Here is a 14,563-nt window from a genome sequence, read left to right on the forward strand (position 1 = left end):
GACCTGGGCTGAGGTGGTGAGGCAAGACCTTCGTACATTGGGCCTCACCGAGGCGATGACTACTGACCGAGACCTTTGGAAATGTGCTGTGCGTGAGAAGACCCGGCAAGCCAAGTAAGATCGTTGCCAGTGCCCCTGGACTGGCTTGTGCGGGTGGCACATAAAAGACACCATTTCGAGCGTGGCCGTTTTCGTGCGGGTGACACGTAAAAGCACCCACTACACTCTCTGAGTGGTTGGCGTAAGGAAGGGCATCCAGCTGTAGAAACTCTGCCAAATCAGACTGGAGCCTGGTGTTGCCATCCGGTTTCACCAGTCCTCAGTCAAGTCGTCCAACCCATGCTAGCATGGAAAGTGGACGTTAAACGATGATGAGGATGATGATGATTTTTGTGCCATGATTGTTGGGATTTAGGATTGAAAGGGAACAAAAGCTAAATGGTGAAGAGTAAATATGACAAAGGGGAACTATTTTTTTTTTCTTTCTGCAGATCTTAAAACAAATACCAGTCATGTCCTGAAGACCATTCTCTCTCCTAAAATCTGTGACCTTATACTAATGTTAGAAAATACCTTGTCTCTCTCCTCTCCTATCTATCTTGACAGATAACCTAATATCTGATCTACTTTAATGAGTAAATAAAATACTAGGTCACCTGTTGAGGTAGACGAGGTATTGAATCACCTGTCTAATCAGAAGTGATTGATTCAATTCAGGGATTGACTTTATCTTCGATTCCTCCAGAATTCCAAGCCCTTACTGTAACTCATTTGGGTTCACTACACTAAAGCTCCCACCTAAATTCCTTTTCACTGTTGTGTCTCTGACAAAAATGGAAATCCTTGGCTGTGAAATGATTTGGCAGAATCGTTAGAGCATTAATGAGATTTGTTGTGAGTGAAAATCCTGTCATGGTCATTCCGTTCTTTTATCCCTCTCTTTGAAATCTTTAAAATGAAATACCAGTCCAGTGTTTGGGGTCAATAGTTTCAACAAGCCCCTCCCTTCAAAATTCTTGGCCTTGTGCCTCAGTCAGAAACCATTATCACCATCATCATCTAACGTCCACTTTCCATGCTGGCATGGGTTGGATGGTTTGACTGAGGACTGGCAAGCCAGGAGGCCGCACCAGGCTTCAATCTGATTTGGCAAGGTTTCTACAGCTGGATGCCCTTCCTAAGACCAACCACTCTGAGCTTGTAGTGGGTGCATTTTATGTGCCACTGGCACGGGAGCCAGTCAGGTGGCACTGGCACCGACCCATGCTTGAATGGTGCTTATTAAGTGCCACCAGCATGGGTGCTACTCAGGCAGCACTGGCATCGGCCATGACTACGATTTCACTTGACTCAATAGGTCTTCTCAAGCTCAGCGTGTCACCTGGCGATTCAAGGCTACTTTTAAATGGTCTGGTTGTGCAACACCGGTATCGGCCACAGCTGCGCTTTCACTTTACTTGCCGGGTCTTCTCAATTACTGCATATTTCCAAAGGTCTCAGTCTCTTTACTAGCGTAGCTGTGTGTCAGAAATGAAGGCATGAAAATGATACGGAAAATAGAATCAACAGATTGCAACCTTTATCTTAGCAATTGCTCCAACATTGCATTTCTCATGAAAAGCCTTCCACCAATGAGTTTGCCTTGTTTTGGATGGTTCTTTACCAACATTTTAATATTATTCCTGTTTCTACTTCAACTCAATGCAACATAAAGTCGTCCATGGCTGAATACTGGTGATGGTAGGATGATGGCAACATTATTGAAGCTCTGGCCTTTGTGATGTGTTTACTGTCATTGCAAATGCTGGGATAACAGGAAACTGTCATCTGCTCATACTAAAGGGAAGGGTTGTCTCACTGGGACGGAGGTTGATGCATGAAATAATGGCCTCTTCTCTTTTCTTACTTCCCCTAAGTATTTTTCCATGAATGAAAAAAAGTCCTTGATGGGCAGCACTAAGATCCAGGCCCCATTGAGTCAAGCTCTCATTGGGTTCAACTAAAATTATCAGTGAACTGATAAGAAACCCTTTGCACTGTAAATATAGATGCACAAATTGGAACCGAAGTATTAGAGCCAATGGTCTACGTAAAACGTAACCAAAACATTTCACCTGTGAAAGGATTCTTCTGAGTGTCCTCCAACCCTGTTTTATAGGGAAGCCTCTGTAGGCAAATATAATCTAGTAGGGTGTGCTGGACATGATAGTACCAGCAGTTTCTGACTTCTCTTTTCAATGATGGTCTTGTTAATATTTACTTCAGGAAGAACCTTTCCCAAGGTCTTATGTTGGAATAAAGAATACATATTTGATTGTTAACTTTGTTGTATTTCTTTCATTACAATATACATACATATATATATGTATACATATATATATAATTGGATGGCCGTTGACTCTTAGTTCTTCTGCCCTCTTACAAGTCCTGCAGGGTGTCCAATACAGACCTTCCTCACCAAGTGGAATTGGTAGGGGAGCCGGTTTAGTTGCCAACAACCTGACCATGTGATGGGTAGTACTGGGTTATATGGTACCAGTAGCATAGATGACCTGATATAAATTATTATATGTATATTGTAGTCTGAATTGTGAAGGTGTGTGCCAGGTGCGTGTTTTATGTGTGGTGAACTGTGGGTGAGTGTTGGGCATGTGTGTGTGTATTTATTTACATTTTTAATTCTTGAATATATGTGTGTATATTGCATGTACATGGGTTTTTTTTGGGGGGGGGAGGGGTCATCTTTGAGGGAACGGATATTTTATTTATATATATTTGTATTTTTACTTATTTTATTTCATTTGGTTTGTGAGTTGTTGTGGATGTAGTTAAAGGGGTAGAAGGAGCTCCTAGGTTTAATAAAGCCATGGGGAAGGCAATCCATCTAGGAGAAGGTTACTCAGCATTCAAATCCTTCACTGCTGTCTTGCAGTTAGCCTTTGGTTGCGCAAAGACTGGGAAAAGGACACTCTGATATAAAACCACTGGAGAGGTTAAACTCCTGGATAATAAAACATCCGACCTCCATAATCCCCCAGTCATCTTGCCTTGGTTTGTCACTGGATATCAGATTTCGGGGGAGGAGTGGGTGCTGTACGTGTCGTACAAGCATGTGGCATTGATATTTAAATGTAGAGATATCTCTTCAAGTCCCACGGCGATGGAATAGTGATGACATGTGCAGGCTTAACGGTCTGGGAGCGCATAGTCACGGATCTGCACGTGGGCAGCTCAGGGCCCATCTAACATCGCTGCATTGTTGAAAGAACAGCATCATGCTTCGGTGAGGTCGAGAGCATCTGAGCAGCCCTCTCTAGGATAGTACTGCTCATCCAGAAATCTGGGAAAGGTCTAGAAAAGGTGACCCGAACAAATGCCTGTTCTACCATCAAGCTATTGTATGTGGCAGATGCACAGGAACAATAAACACTGAACATGTACTGAAAACAGATTCCATCACATGCCAGGGGGAAAATCTAGAAGTAGTTGTTAGCTTCTGCTACCTAGGTGACCAAGTTAGTAGTGGGGGTGGGTGCACTGAAAGTGTAGCTGCTAGAATAAGAATGGCCTGGGCTAAGTTCAGAGAGCTCTTACCTCTGCTGGTGACAAAGGGACTCTCACTCAGAGTAAAAGGTAGACTGTATGATGCATGTATGCGAATTACTATACTTCATAGCAGTGAAACATGGGCCGTGAGTGTTGAGGACATGCGTAGGCTTGAAAGAAATGAAGCTAGTATGCTCCACTGGATGTGAAATGTCAGTGTGCATACATGACAGAGTGTAAGTATCTTGAGAGAAAAGTTGAACCTAAGAAGCATCAGATATGGTGTGCAAGAGAGACGACTGCTCTGGTATGGTCATGTGTTACGTATGGATGAGGACAGCTGTGTGAGGAAGTGCCACTCCCTCCCTAACTGTAAGGAACCTGTGGAAGAAGTAGACCTAGGAAGACATGGGATGAGGTGGTGAGAAGACCCAGCATGTCCGGCCCATTTAAGAGGACCCTTGATGCGTCGGGTGATATGATATGCTTGAGAAGACCTGTTGAGTCAAGTGAAACCAAAGTCACAGCTATAGCCTGTACCCCGACTGGCCCATGGCACATAAAAAGCACTATCCAAACATGATTGATGCCAGTACCGCCTGACTGGCTCCTGTCCCAGTGGCATGTAAAAAGCACCCACTACACTCTCTCAGAGTGGTTGGTATTAGGAAGGGTATCCAGCTGGAGAAATATTGCCAGATCAGATTGGAGCCTGGTGCAGCCGTTGGCTCTCCAGACCTCAGTCAAACCATCCAACCCATGCCAACACGGAAAACGGACATTAAACGATGATAGATGATGATGATGATAATTTTGCACTGTTTATTTTTTGTCATTACTACTATTAATTTCTGTTTTTATTTTTCAGCTGAGCGTTATTGTTCTCTTCTTGAGAAAGAATCTGGAGTAGAAATTCTTCTGGCGCTTAAGGCTGATCCACGACCATATTCTCGCATTAAAGAACTTGCCTCAAAGGTTGTAAGTCAAATCACAGAAAACAAGAACAAGCCTAGTGAGTCAAAAGAAGGTTCTGCGTCGCATGTTGACTCTGAAATGACATCAGAAGAGGAAGACGAAGAGGACAGAGAGGAAGAAGTAGAGGAAGAGGGTGAAGATAGCGAGGTAGAAATGATACAATAATGAGCAAACATCTTTCTTGCCCTCTTTCTCTTTCTCTTCTTCTCCTTCAGTAATCTTACTTTTGGACTCTTTATCTCAATGCTGTCTCCTCCTCCTCCTCTTCTTCTTCTCTTCTCTTCCTCCTCCTCCTCCTCCTCCTCCTCCTCCTCCTCCTCCAGGCTTCCAGACCTTTTCCCCTTTGTTTCTTCCATTGTTCTTTTTGTTAGCTTAATGAACATTTCTTTCAGCCAGATTATCTTTTCTTCTGGCTCCATTGCAGCATAGATTTCAATATGAAAGAAAAAGAAAAAAAGGAAAAACGAAAAAAAACAAAACATAGACTGTCAAATAGAATGGGATCTGTTGTTTAGAAGTCTCATTCAAATAATAAATATGAACGATTGTAATGTTTGTTGTGCGTATTTGAGTTATGTTGGTCAGCAGTGAGGCCAGAGCAGAGAGAAGAACCATCACTTGGAAACGAAAATAGTCAAAGTCAAGAATTAAGTGCCAGGGTTTCCTCTTTTTTGTTTTCCAAGAAAGGAAAAGAAGAAAAAGAGAATTGTTTGGGAATTGAAGAAGATTGATGTACGCTTTATTAATATTCTCCTTGATTGGTCCTAACTGTCACTCTTTAACCAAATATAACAGCTATGGGCAAAGGAAATTGTTATTTTAAATAAAATAACAAAAAAAAAAAAAAGTTTAAAATTACTTGGCCGAATTGTTTTGTTTTTGAAAAGGACAAAAATAAAAAAAAAAATAAAAAAAAATAAAAGAACATCTGAACCAGAAAGGTAAGCAGAGCTTGCCATTACTTGAATAATAATAATAATGATCATAATAATAATAATAATAATAATAATAATGCTATTTATTTCTGTTTCTTCCTGCCTCTGAAGAGATTCCAGACTGTCACACTTCTCACTAAAGACTTACAACTCTGCCATTCTGACTCTTAATTTATCTTATTTTCATTACAAAAAAAAAAAAAAGTGTGTGTGGGGGGGATTATTATTATTATTATTATTATTATTTCTTGAAATAACTACAGATTGATACTCATGTTGTTATTTTTTTTGATTTTGTTTTCTTTTTAACTGTATTTTCATGGATTTTATGACTCTTTTTGGGTTTTTTTTTTATTTGTAGATTTAGTTATTTTTGTTTTTGTCCTTCATCTTTTAGATTTCTTGAACTCTCTAATATACTGGAATAATTCTTGACAAGTGGAAATATTTACAAATAATGTATAAAGAATATATGAAATCACTTTTACTGCCATTGTAGAGATAGATGAAATTAGAAATAAAGAAATATAACATATTGAACAAAAATTTGAAAAAATACAATAATTTGTTGAAATTTTTATTTTATTTTTATTTATTATGTTTTATATTCTTTGTTTCAAATCTGCTGTTATTTATCATATTTTAGGTTGTCTGGAAAATAATTTCTTTTTTTCTGTGTATGAAGTGTACAACAATGGAAATTGTTTTTTATGTCCTGTGACATGTTTGTTATAATAAAATGTAATCAATGCTGGTCTTTGTCTTTGCAAGATTGGAATCGGTAAAGTTCAATAAATGCTTTACTACAATCGTATGCTGTGTGTTTATTATGCTGAGAGCCAGGAAATGTGATGGGATCTTTTTTTTAAAATTTTATTCTCATAATTCCTGCTTTAAGCAATATATAATTACAACTGGAAAAAAAAAATTTGTCTTTTCAGAATTTTCCTTGTAAGGATTACAAAGTGTTTGGCAGGGTTGCACACTCTAGTGATTGCTAACAAAGTTACAAGGTGAGGAACAGCTTGCAATGGCCATGCAAGTTGTGTCGAAAGGTGAGAGTCAGCGATGTGTACAGCATAGAGGTAGCAGCTCATCAGGGTTTGCTTCCCTTCTTGTCTCTCGTAGCCCTCCAGGCCATTTGAGGCTGGCTGCCCATAGGAATTCCACTGTATTTATGACCAAAGTCATACAGCCTAAACTCTTGGAAGCTAGGAAAGAAAACAGGACCTTGCTACTGCCATCTGAGAAATGGTCTTGCTTGACATGCGGTAAAGGAGTTGTGTGTCCCCTATTCAGAGTCTGGGTTCACAAGAAGGACAGTGGGGTCATAGATAGGCTGAGAGGCAAAAGTAATCTTGTTCAGATGCAGTAAACACTAAAAACAAATAACAGATTGTCAAGTATTTAAGCAGCTCTCAACCGAATTTGTAGTAGGGGTGAGTGTTCCAAAAGCATAGTACCAGAGTAAGAATGGGTTGGAGAAAATTCAGGGAGCTGGTAAGAAAGGGCATCTCTCTGAGAGTGTAGGGCAGATTATATAAACCATTGCTGTTATTAGCAGTCTGAATATGTTTGATATACACCATTTGTCAACAATCGAGCTATATTCTCTGTGAATAGCTTGTTTCCCCAGTTTGAACATGCACCAAGCATATTCAGGCTGATAATAACATTGCAATTTCATTTATCACTGCTTAACACTCCCCCTCTGTAATTTACTTACTGTGAGACGCTGTATAGTGCTGCCAGTCACTGTATGGTGACTGGAAAAGCATTAGGAGGGTAATCTCTTAATTCAGCTTGCAGTGCCATCTGCCGAGTGTCTGTGACTGAAGAGGAGATAACTGCTCTGAAATGCTAGCATCTCACAGTTCAGGTGAGCTGATCTAGGTGTATATATACCATTTGTCAACATGCGAGGTATATTCTCTGTGACAAAACGCTACCAGTAGCTTGTTTGCCCAGTTCGAAAATGCACCAAACATATTCAGGCTGATAATAACATGGCAATTTCACTGATTACTGCTCAGTGCTCCCCCCTCCATATATATAAATTATGTACAAGCTATGATTTTGCTACATGGTTGTGAAACGTGTGTGTTGACTGCTGAAGATTTGCAACGTCTAGAAAGAAGTGAAGATGTGAACACACTGTGTAGCACGTTGTAATATTAGTGTATATATGGGAAAACTGCACTGTGATGTGTGGAGATGATGAGCAAACACTCTAGGTTAATAAAATCCATGGAAGATTAAGAAAGAGATGGGATGAAATGAGGAAAACTGACCTTAGCTTCCCAAAAGACTGCAACCATTGGTGCCACGCAAAGCTGGAGAAGATTCGCTCATCCATGGAGTGTCCCAAAGATTTGCATCCTTTTTCCTCTAGTTAAGAAGTTTAGCACAAATTCTGAAGGTATTTGGACACAACACAACTCGGGTCTTGAAAAGAACATAAACAAAATTTGGCAGCCTCATGTCTTATACTCTGTGAGTATAGAGACATCAACAAATAAGACATGCCACAATGATCAAACATTGAAACCAAGTGAAGACAACAACAGCCATTCTTAACAGTAATTTACTCAAAACGTTGACTCTTTCTTTCTTGCCTAAATCTTGTAAGTGTCTGCTTATACTCTGCCGTTTCATTTAATATAATTAATTACATTAGACAAGTCTGCAACGAATATGATTTTTTTCTCTCATTTATGTGATGTCAGAGATTTCTTATACCGGCAACTAGAACAGGTTACATGTTTCTCCATTGTTGAGATTCAAGTAATTATTATTGATTTACACTGCAGTGTTGTTGTTCTTTTGAAAACTTATCTCCCTTTGACGTGAACTTCTTGTGACAGTGGAGTTGTATTTGTCTCACAAATGACTTGTTCTGAGGCCCACGATTGAATCTTTGCCAGTATTGTGTCCTTCTCTTCATTAAACAACACAAAAACAGTTCAGTTCACTTGAAGTTTATTTCATGATTTGTCATTCAAGAAATAAATTTGAAAGTCTGTTTAACAGCTTTCTGAGATAATAAACAAGCAGAGTGACTCTTCTATGACATAATTGCTACTTGTAATAACAAAACTATTTAATCAACCACTTCGTGGTGGCTTCAAACCTGACAACATTTTGGAACATGCAGCATCTTGCAACATCATGCAGCAATCTTGAGCTTTAGATGAAAAAAACCTGCTTCAGTTGTACAGGAAATTCTTTGTTTTATTCTTCGACAATTATAGGATTTCTTATGAACTGAATCTGCTTTCGCTAGGGACATCTTCACATTAGTTGTTTAGTAGCTGCTGTCAGTCACACGAATCTGTCGTAGGTTTTCATTCAATGAAATCAATTCTTTGTGATCAGTAAAGAATTGGAGTAGGAGTGGCTGTGTGGTAAGTAGCTTGCTTACCAACCACATGGTTCTGGGTTCAGTCCCATTGTGTGGCACCTTGGGCAAGTGTCTTCTACTATAGCCTTGGATCGACCAAAGCCTTGTGAGTAGATTTGGTAGACGGAAACTGAAAGAAGCCCATCGTATATATATATATATATATATATATATATATATATATATATATTTATTTATATATATATATTTATGTATATATATATATATATATATATACCACAGTTTGTAATTATAATTAAGTGGAGAATGGAGAAACAGACACAAGAAGAAGCAAGTCAATTGCATTACTATATCCACTAACTGTTTCTCCTGCATCTCTCACACCATGAACTTTAACACTTCTCAACATTCTGAAGAGATCTGCCAAACCATTTGGCACATCGAAACGATCGTAAATGACTCATTATATAATCTCCACATAATTAAATCAATGGATAACTAGCCCAATTGACTTGCTTCTTCTTGTGTTTGTTTTTCCATTCTCCACTTAATTATTTAGAGACAAGTTACTTGAAGCATTTAACGAAATAGAAGGGGATATAGCATCATACAACGTGGAAGACAATTGGAGATTTCTGCGGGACAACCTGTTGAAAGCCACCGACCAGATTTGTGGGTGGTGTAAGGTCCCCTCCCGACCCAGAGTAACGTGGTGGTGGAACAAGGAGGTAGACAGGGCTATTAGACAAAAGAAACAGGCTTGAAAGGACTGGAAGAACGGTGGTAGCAGGGAATTGTACCAATGTGCCAGAAGGGAGGCTAGGCGACAGGTTTATTTAGCCAGAGGGGAAGCAGATAAGGAAAGATTTGCCAATGTTCTGCGCCGTGAGGACCAAAGACTCGATGTATTTCGTGTTGCAAGACAGTGTAGGAGAGAGAATAGTGATGTTGTAGGAGAGAAATGTGTTCGCATGGATGATGGTACGCTTGCATTAAATGAGGATGCAAAGAAAGAGGTCTGGAGATGCCACTACGATAGATTGCTTAATAAAGAGAATGAATGGGAGAAAGAGAGCCTGCCGTATGTCGACCCAATAGAGGGACCAGCTATCCGAGTTGATAGTACCAGGGTAGATAAAGCAATTAAGAGTATGAAGACCGGGAAAGCCCCCGGCCCATCAGGAATCACTGCAGAGATGCTCAAAATATCTGGCAGTGTTGGCTATAGCCTAGTCACCCGTATTACGAACCAGGTGATACACGAAGGAGTCATACCCAATGACTGGTGTAGCAGCATCATAGTCAACTTCTACAAAGGTAAAGGTGACGCTTTAGATACAAATAATTACAGAGGCATCAAGTTGTTAGATCAGGTTATGAAAGTTACAGAGAGGGTCATAGCCCAACTAATTAGGGAGCGAATCAATTTAGATGAGATGCAGTTTGGGTTCGTGCCAGGTAAAAGCACTACTGATGCCTTATTTCTAGTGAGACAGTTGCAGGAGAAATACCTAGCTAAGGATAAACCTCTGTACATGGCTTTCGTTGACATGGAGAAAGCCTTTGACAGGGTCCCCCGATCCCTTATCTGGTGGTCAATGAGGAAACTTGGGATAGAAGAATGGTTAGTGAGAGCTGTGTGAGCCATGTACAGAGATGCTGCCAGTATGGTGAGGGTTGGAAATGAGTACAGCAATGAATTCCGGGTAGAGGTAGGGGTCCACCAAGGTTCCGTCCTCAGCCCCCTCTTATTTACCATAGTCCTCCAGGCAATCACAGAGGAGTTCAAGACAGGTTGCCCCTGGGAGCTCCTCTATGCTGATGACCTTGCCCTAATTGCGGAGTCACTATCAGAACTAGAGAAGTTTCAGGTGTGGAAGCAAGGTCTAGAATTGAAGGGCCTTAGAGTCAACCTAGCTAAAACCAAAATCCTAATAAGTAGGAAGGTAGATAAAACACAAACCCCTTCAGGTAGATGGCCCTGCTCAGTATGTAGAAAAGGAGTAGGTAGTAACTCTATAAGATGTACCCGGTGCAAGCTATGGACACATAAGAGGTGCAGCAACATCAAAGGCAGGTTAACTAGCAAGTTAGTTTTTGTTTGTGGCAGATGTTCAGGTGCAATAAAGACTGTAAACAAACAGGAAACAACTTCTATCTCATTCCAGGGTGAAAAACTAGAGGTAGTCGATAGCTTCCGCTATCTGGGCGACCAAGTTAGTAGTGGGGGTGGGTGCGCTGAAAGTGTAGCTGCTAGAATAAGAATAGCCTGGGCAAAGTTTAGAGAGCTCTTACCCCTGCTGGCAAAAAAGGGACTCTCACTCAGAGTAAAAGGCAGACTGTATGACGCATGCGTACGAACAGCCATGCTACATGGCAGTGAAACATGGGCTGTAACTGCTGAGGACATACGTAAGCTTGCAAGGAATGAAGCCAGTATGCTCCGTTGGATGTGTAATGTCAATGTGAATACCCGTCAGAGTGTAAGTATCTTGAGAGAAAAGCTGAACATTAGAAGCATCAGTTGTGGCGTGCAAGAGAGACGATTGCGCTGGTATGGACATGTGGTGAGAATGGAGGAGGATAGCTGCGTGAAAAAGTGCCACACCCTAACAGTTGAGGGAACCCGTGGAGAGGTAGGCCCAGGAAGACCTGGGCTGAGGTGGTGAGGCAAGACCTTCGTACATTGGGCCTCACCGAGGCGATGACTACTGACCGAGACCTTTGGAAATGTGCTGTGCGTGAGAAGACCCGGCAAGCCAAGTGAGATCGTTGCCAGTGCCCCTGGACTGGTTCTTGTGCGGGTGGCACATGAGATGCACCATTTTGAGCGTGGCCGTTGCCAGTACCGCCTGACTGGCTCCCGTAGGATTTTCGAGCGAGATCGTTGCCAGTGCCCCTGGACTGGCTTGTGCGGGTGGCACATAAAAGACACCATTTCGAGCGTGGCCGTTTTCGTGCGGGTGACACGTAAAAGCACCCACTACACTCTCTGAGTGGTTGGCGTTAGGAAGGGCATCCAGCTGTAGAAACTCTGCCAAATCAGACTGGAGCCTGGTGTTGCCATCCGGTTTCACCAGTCCTCAGTCAAATCGTCCAACCCATGCTAGCATGGAAAGCGGACGTTAAACGATGATGATGATGATGATGATATATATATATATATATATATATATATATATATATATATATATATATATATATATATATATATGTATAAATAGAGAAAAGGATGCTAATACACGACCTATGTTATATTCCCCACTCATGTTGCTACAATGACTGGGGCAAAACTAGTCGGTATACAGCACTTACTCGGTATTACCTGTATCTTTGGGTTTGGTTGAATCCAATACCCTCCTCAACCTTATATATATATATATATATATATACACACACACACTTATATATATGATGGGCTTCTTTCAGTTTCCGTCTACCAATCCACTCACAAGGCTGTGGTCGGCCCGAGGCTATAGTAGAAGACACTTGCCCAAGATGTTACGCAGTGGGAATGAACCTGGAACCATGTCGTTGGTAAGCAAGCTACTTACCACACAGCCACTCCTGCGCTTATATATGAATATAAGAAAATAAATTGAGATTCAGTTGAATTAGGTACTTAAGTTGAAGTACCAAAAATTAGTGCAGTATTATCGGTACAACTCAAAATAAGGTGATTAAAATCAAAGCAAGCAACAGGATATCCAGAGATGATGCAGTACGACCGTTTCAAGCTTCTCCATTTAATTGAACAATGCAATCATTACATCTGGAAGCCCAATATATTAAAAACATACAACCTACCATTATAGGGCTTCAAAATCCTTAGGTAAATGAGTGGTCAAGCAATGGTCTAGGAAAAAAAAAAATTCAGGTTATTTCAATATAAAGGGGGGAACCAAGATGTTTTAAATGTTGTGAAAGGAAATTAGCAAAAAAATAATAATACAAGAAAATTGCTAACATGTCTATAAAAGGGCATTATCTATGCTAACATAAATAACTCTAGTCAATATTTATCCAAAACATTACCGTAGGATCCTTATGATAGTGAACTTACAGAAACATTACAGAGAACACCACCTGTTGTCCACACTGGGACAGGTCTAAGTCCAGTGATCTCTACAATTGGTCAATTCTATTTGAACTGAGGGAAAAAGTCAAAACCATTTCAATTTCAAATGATATGTAAATAAAAAAAAAGAAAAAGAAGTCAATAAGTAAAAGTAATGCTCTTTTATAGACATGTTAGCAATTTTCTTGTATTATTATTTTTTGTTAATTTCTTTTCACAACTTTTAAAACATCTTGGTTCCCCCTTTATATTGAAATAACCGGTAAAAAAAAATTTTTTTTTTCCTTAGACCATTGCTAGATCACTCTTTTACCTACAGACTTCGAAGCCCTATGATGGTGGATTGTATTTTGAGCATGGCCGTTGCCAGTACCACCTCACTGGCCTTCATGCGGGTGGCACGTAAAAGCACCCACTACACTCTCGGAGTGGTTGGCGTTAGGAAGGGCATCCAGCTGTAGAAACTCTGCCAAATCAGATTGGAGACTGGTGTAACCACCTGGTTCACCAGTCCTCAGTCAAATCGTCCAACCCATGCTAGCCTGAAAAGCGGACGTTAAACGATGATGATGATGATGATGATGATGATATATATATATATATATATATATATATATATATACACACACACACACACACACACATATATATATATATATATATATATATATATATATATATATATATATATGACAGGCTTCTTTCAGTTTCCATCTACAAAGTCTACTCAGACGGTTTTGATCGGCCTGAGGCTATAGTAGAAGACCCTTGCCTAAAGTGCGACATAGTGGGACTGAACCTGGAGCCAAGTGGCTAAGAAGCAAGCTTAAAAAATATATAACATATACTGAATGTACAACTGGACAGGAGACCTATACAGAAGATCCCTAGTTCTTCATCAGTTATCAACCAGATGGTTTTACTCAGTTTCACAACATTAATGATAAGACTGAGAACTTACCATGCTGGCAGTGTCTGCAAAAGTTGTGGAGAATATAGGGCTGAGAGCCAAGAAACCAATGCAGAGTGGACACACGAAAGTGAATAAATATAATTGAAGACAATGGACAAAGACAAAATAAAGAAACGAGCAAAATATGGCCTCAGGGCCAAAAAGACAAGAGTGGTGGGTTAGGGTTAGAAAGCATCCTAAAGGATTAGAAGAGAACAAATAGCAAGTCAGTGGGACATGGAGAATTCCGGATTGGTTAGCTATGCAACTGGTGTGAAGAAGAGAAAGAAAGGAAATCTGACCACAGGTCACAGGTCAGCAGCAGGCAAAGGAGAAAGAGAGAGAGAACAAAGGAAGGGGTGAAGGGGGAAAAGGAGGAGAAAGGCTAGAAAGAGAAAAGAAGGAGAAAGAGTGAAGGCTAGAAATAGAGTCACACGGATATATAAAAACTTACAGTTAATAAAAGTCGGGATGTATTGTGTTCTGTTACTTAATAAATGAACAAAAGTAAATAAAGAAGTAAAATCCTATAACATATCGTGAGGGTAGAACCAAATGGGAGACAGACACACGAGGTCACTAATTCTTCATCATAGGTTTCTGACTTGTCATATTTATATTTTTAACAAACGAGAACCATCTGCTACAATCACCATTACTACCAGATGGCATGATTTCATCCTGCCTGGACTCTTCAGTAGAAGACATCTAGTAGT

At 40.2% G+C, this 14,563-nt stretch overlaps 2 protein-coding genes across 7 annotated transcripts in view; one reads left to right on the top strand and one right to left on the bottom strand.

Annotated features, from left to right (window-relative positions):
- LOC106882412 (protein zer-1 homolog) overlaps positions 1-6,002 on the top strand; it is a 106,116-nt gene extending 100,114 nt beyond the window's left edge. For 2 of the 3 annotated variants that reach the window (XM_089339160.1, XM_052973916.2), the window contains exon 17: positions 4,415-5,443. In XM_089339160.1, the coding sequence (XP_089195286.1) occupies positions 4,415-4,686 (272 nt within the window). In that variant the 3' untranslated portion in view covers positions 4,687-5,443. Of the gene's footprint in view, positions 1-4,414 lie in introns of all 3 variants that reach the window. The other variant, XM_089339112.1, reaches the window with a different exon arrangement.
- Positions 6,003-6,028: 26 nt separating this feature from the next.
- The window catches only part of LOC106880777 (uncharacterized), a 52,493-nt gene continuing 43,958 nt past the window's right edge, over positions 6,029-14,563 (bottom strand). For 2 of the 4 annotated variants that reach the window (XM_089339468.1, XM_089339267.1), the window contains exon 7: positions 12,550-12,673. In XM_089339468.1, the coding sequence (XP_089195594.1) occupies positions 12,627-12,673 (47 nt within the window). In that variant the 3' untranslated portion in view covers positions 12,550-12,626. Of the gene's footprint in view, positions 7,902-12,547; positions 12,674-14,563 lie in introns of those variants that run through there. The other 2 variants (XM_089339347.1, XM_089339412.1) reach the window with 2 other exon arrangements.

The sequence above is a fragment of the Octopus bimaculoides genome, chromosome 1 (assembly GCF_046866305.1).
Source record: "Octopus bimaculoides isolate indiv1 chromosome 1, ASM4686630v1, whole genome shotgun sequence".
Classification (NCBI taxonomy): domain Eukaryota; kingdom Metazoa; phylum Mollusca; class Cephalopoda; order Octopoda; family Octopodidae; genus Octopus; species Octopus bimaculoides.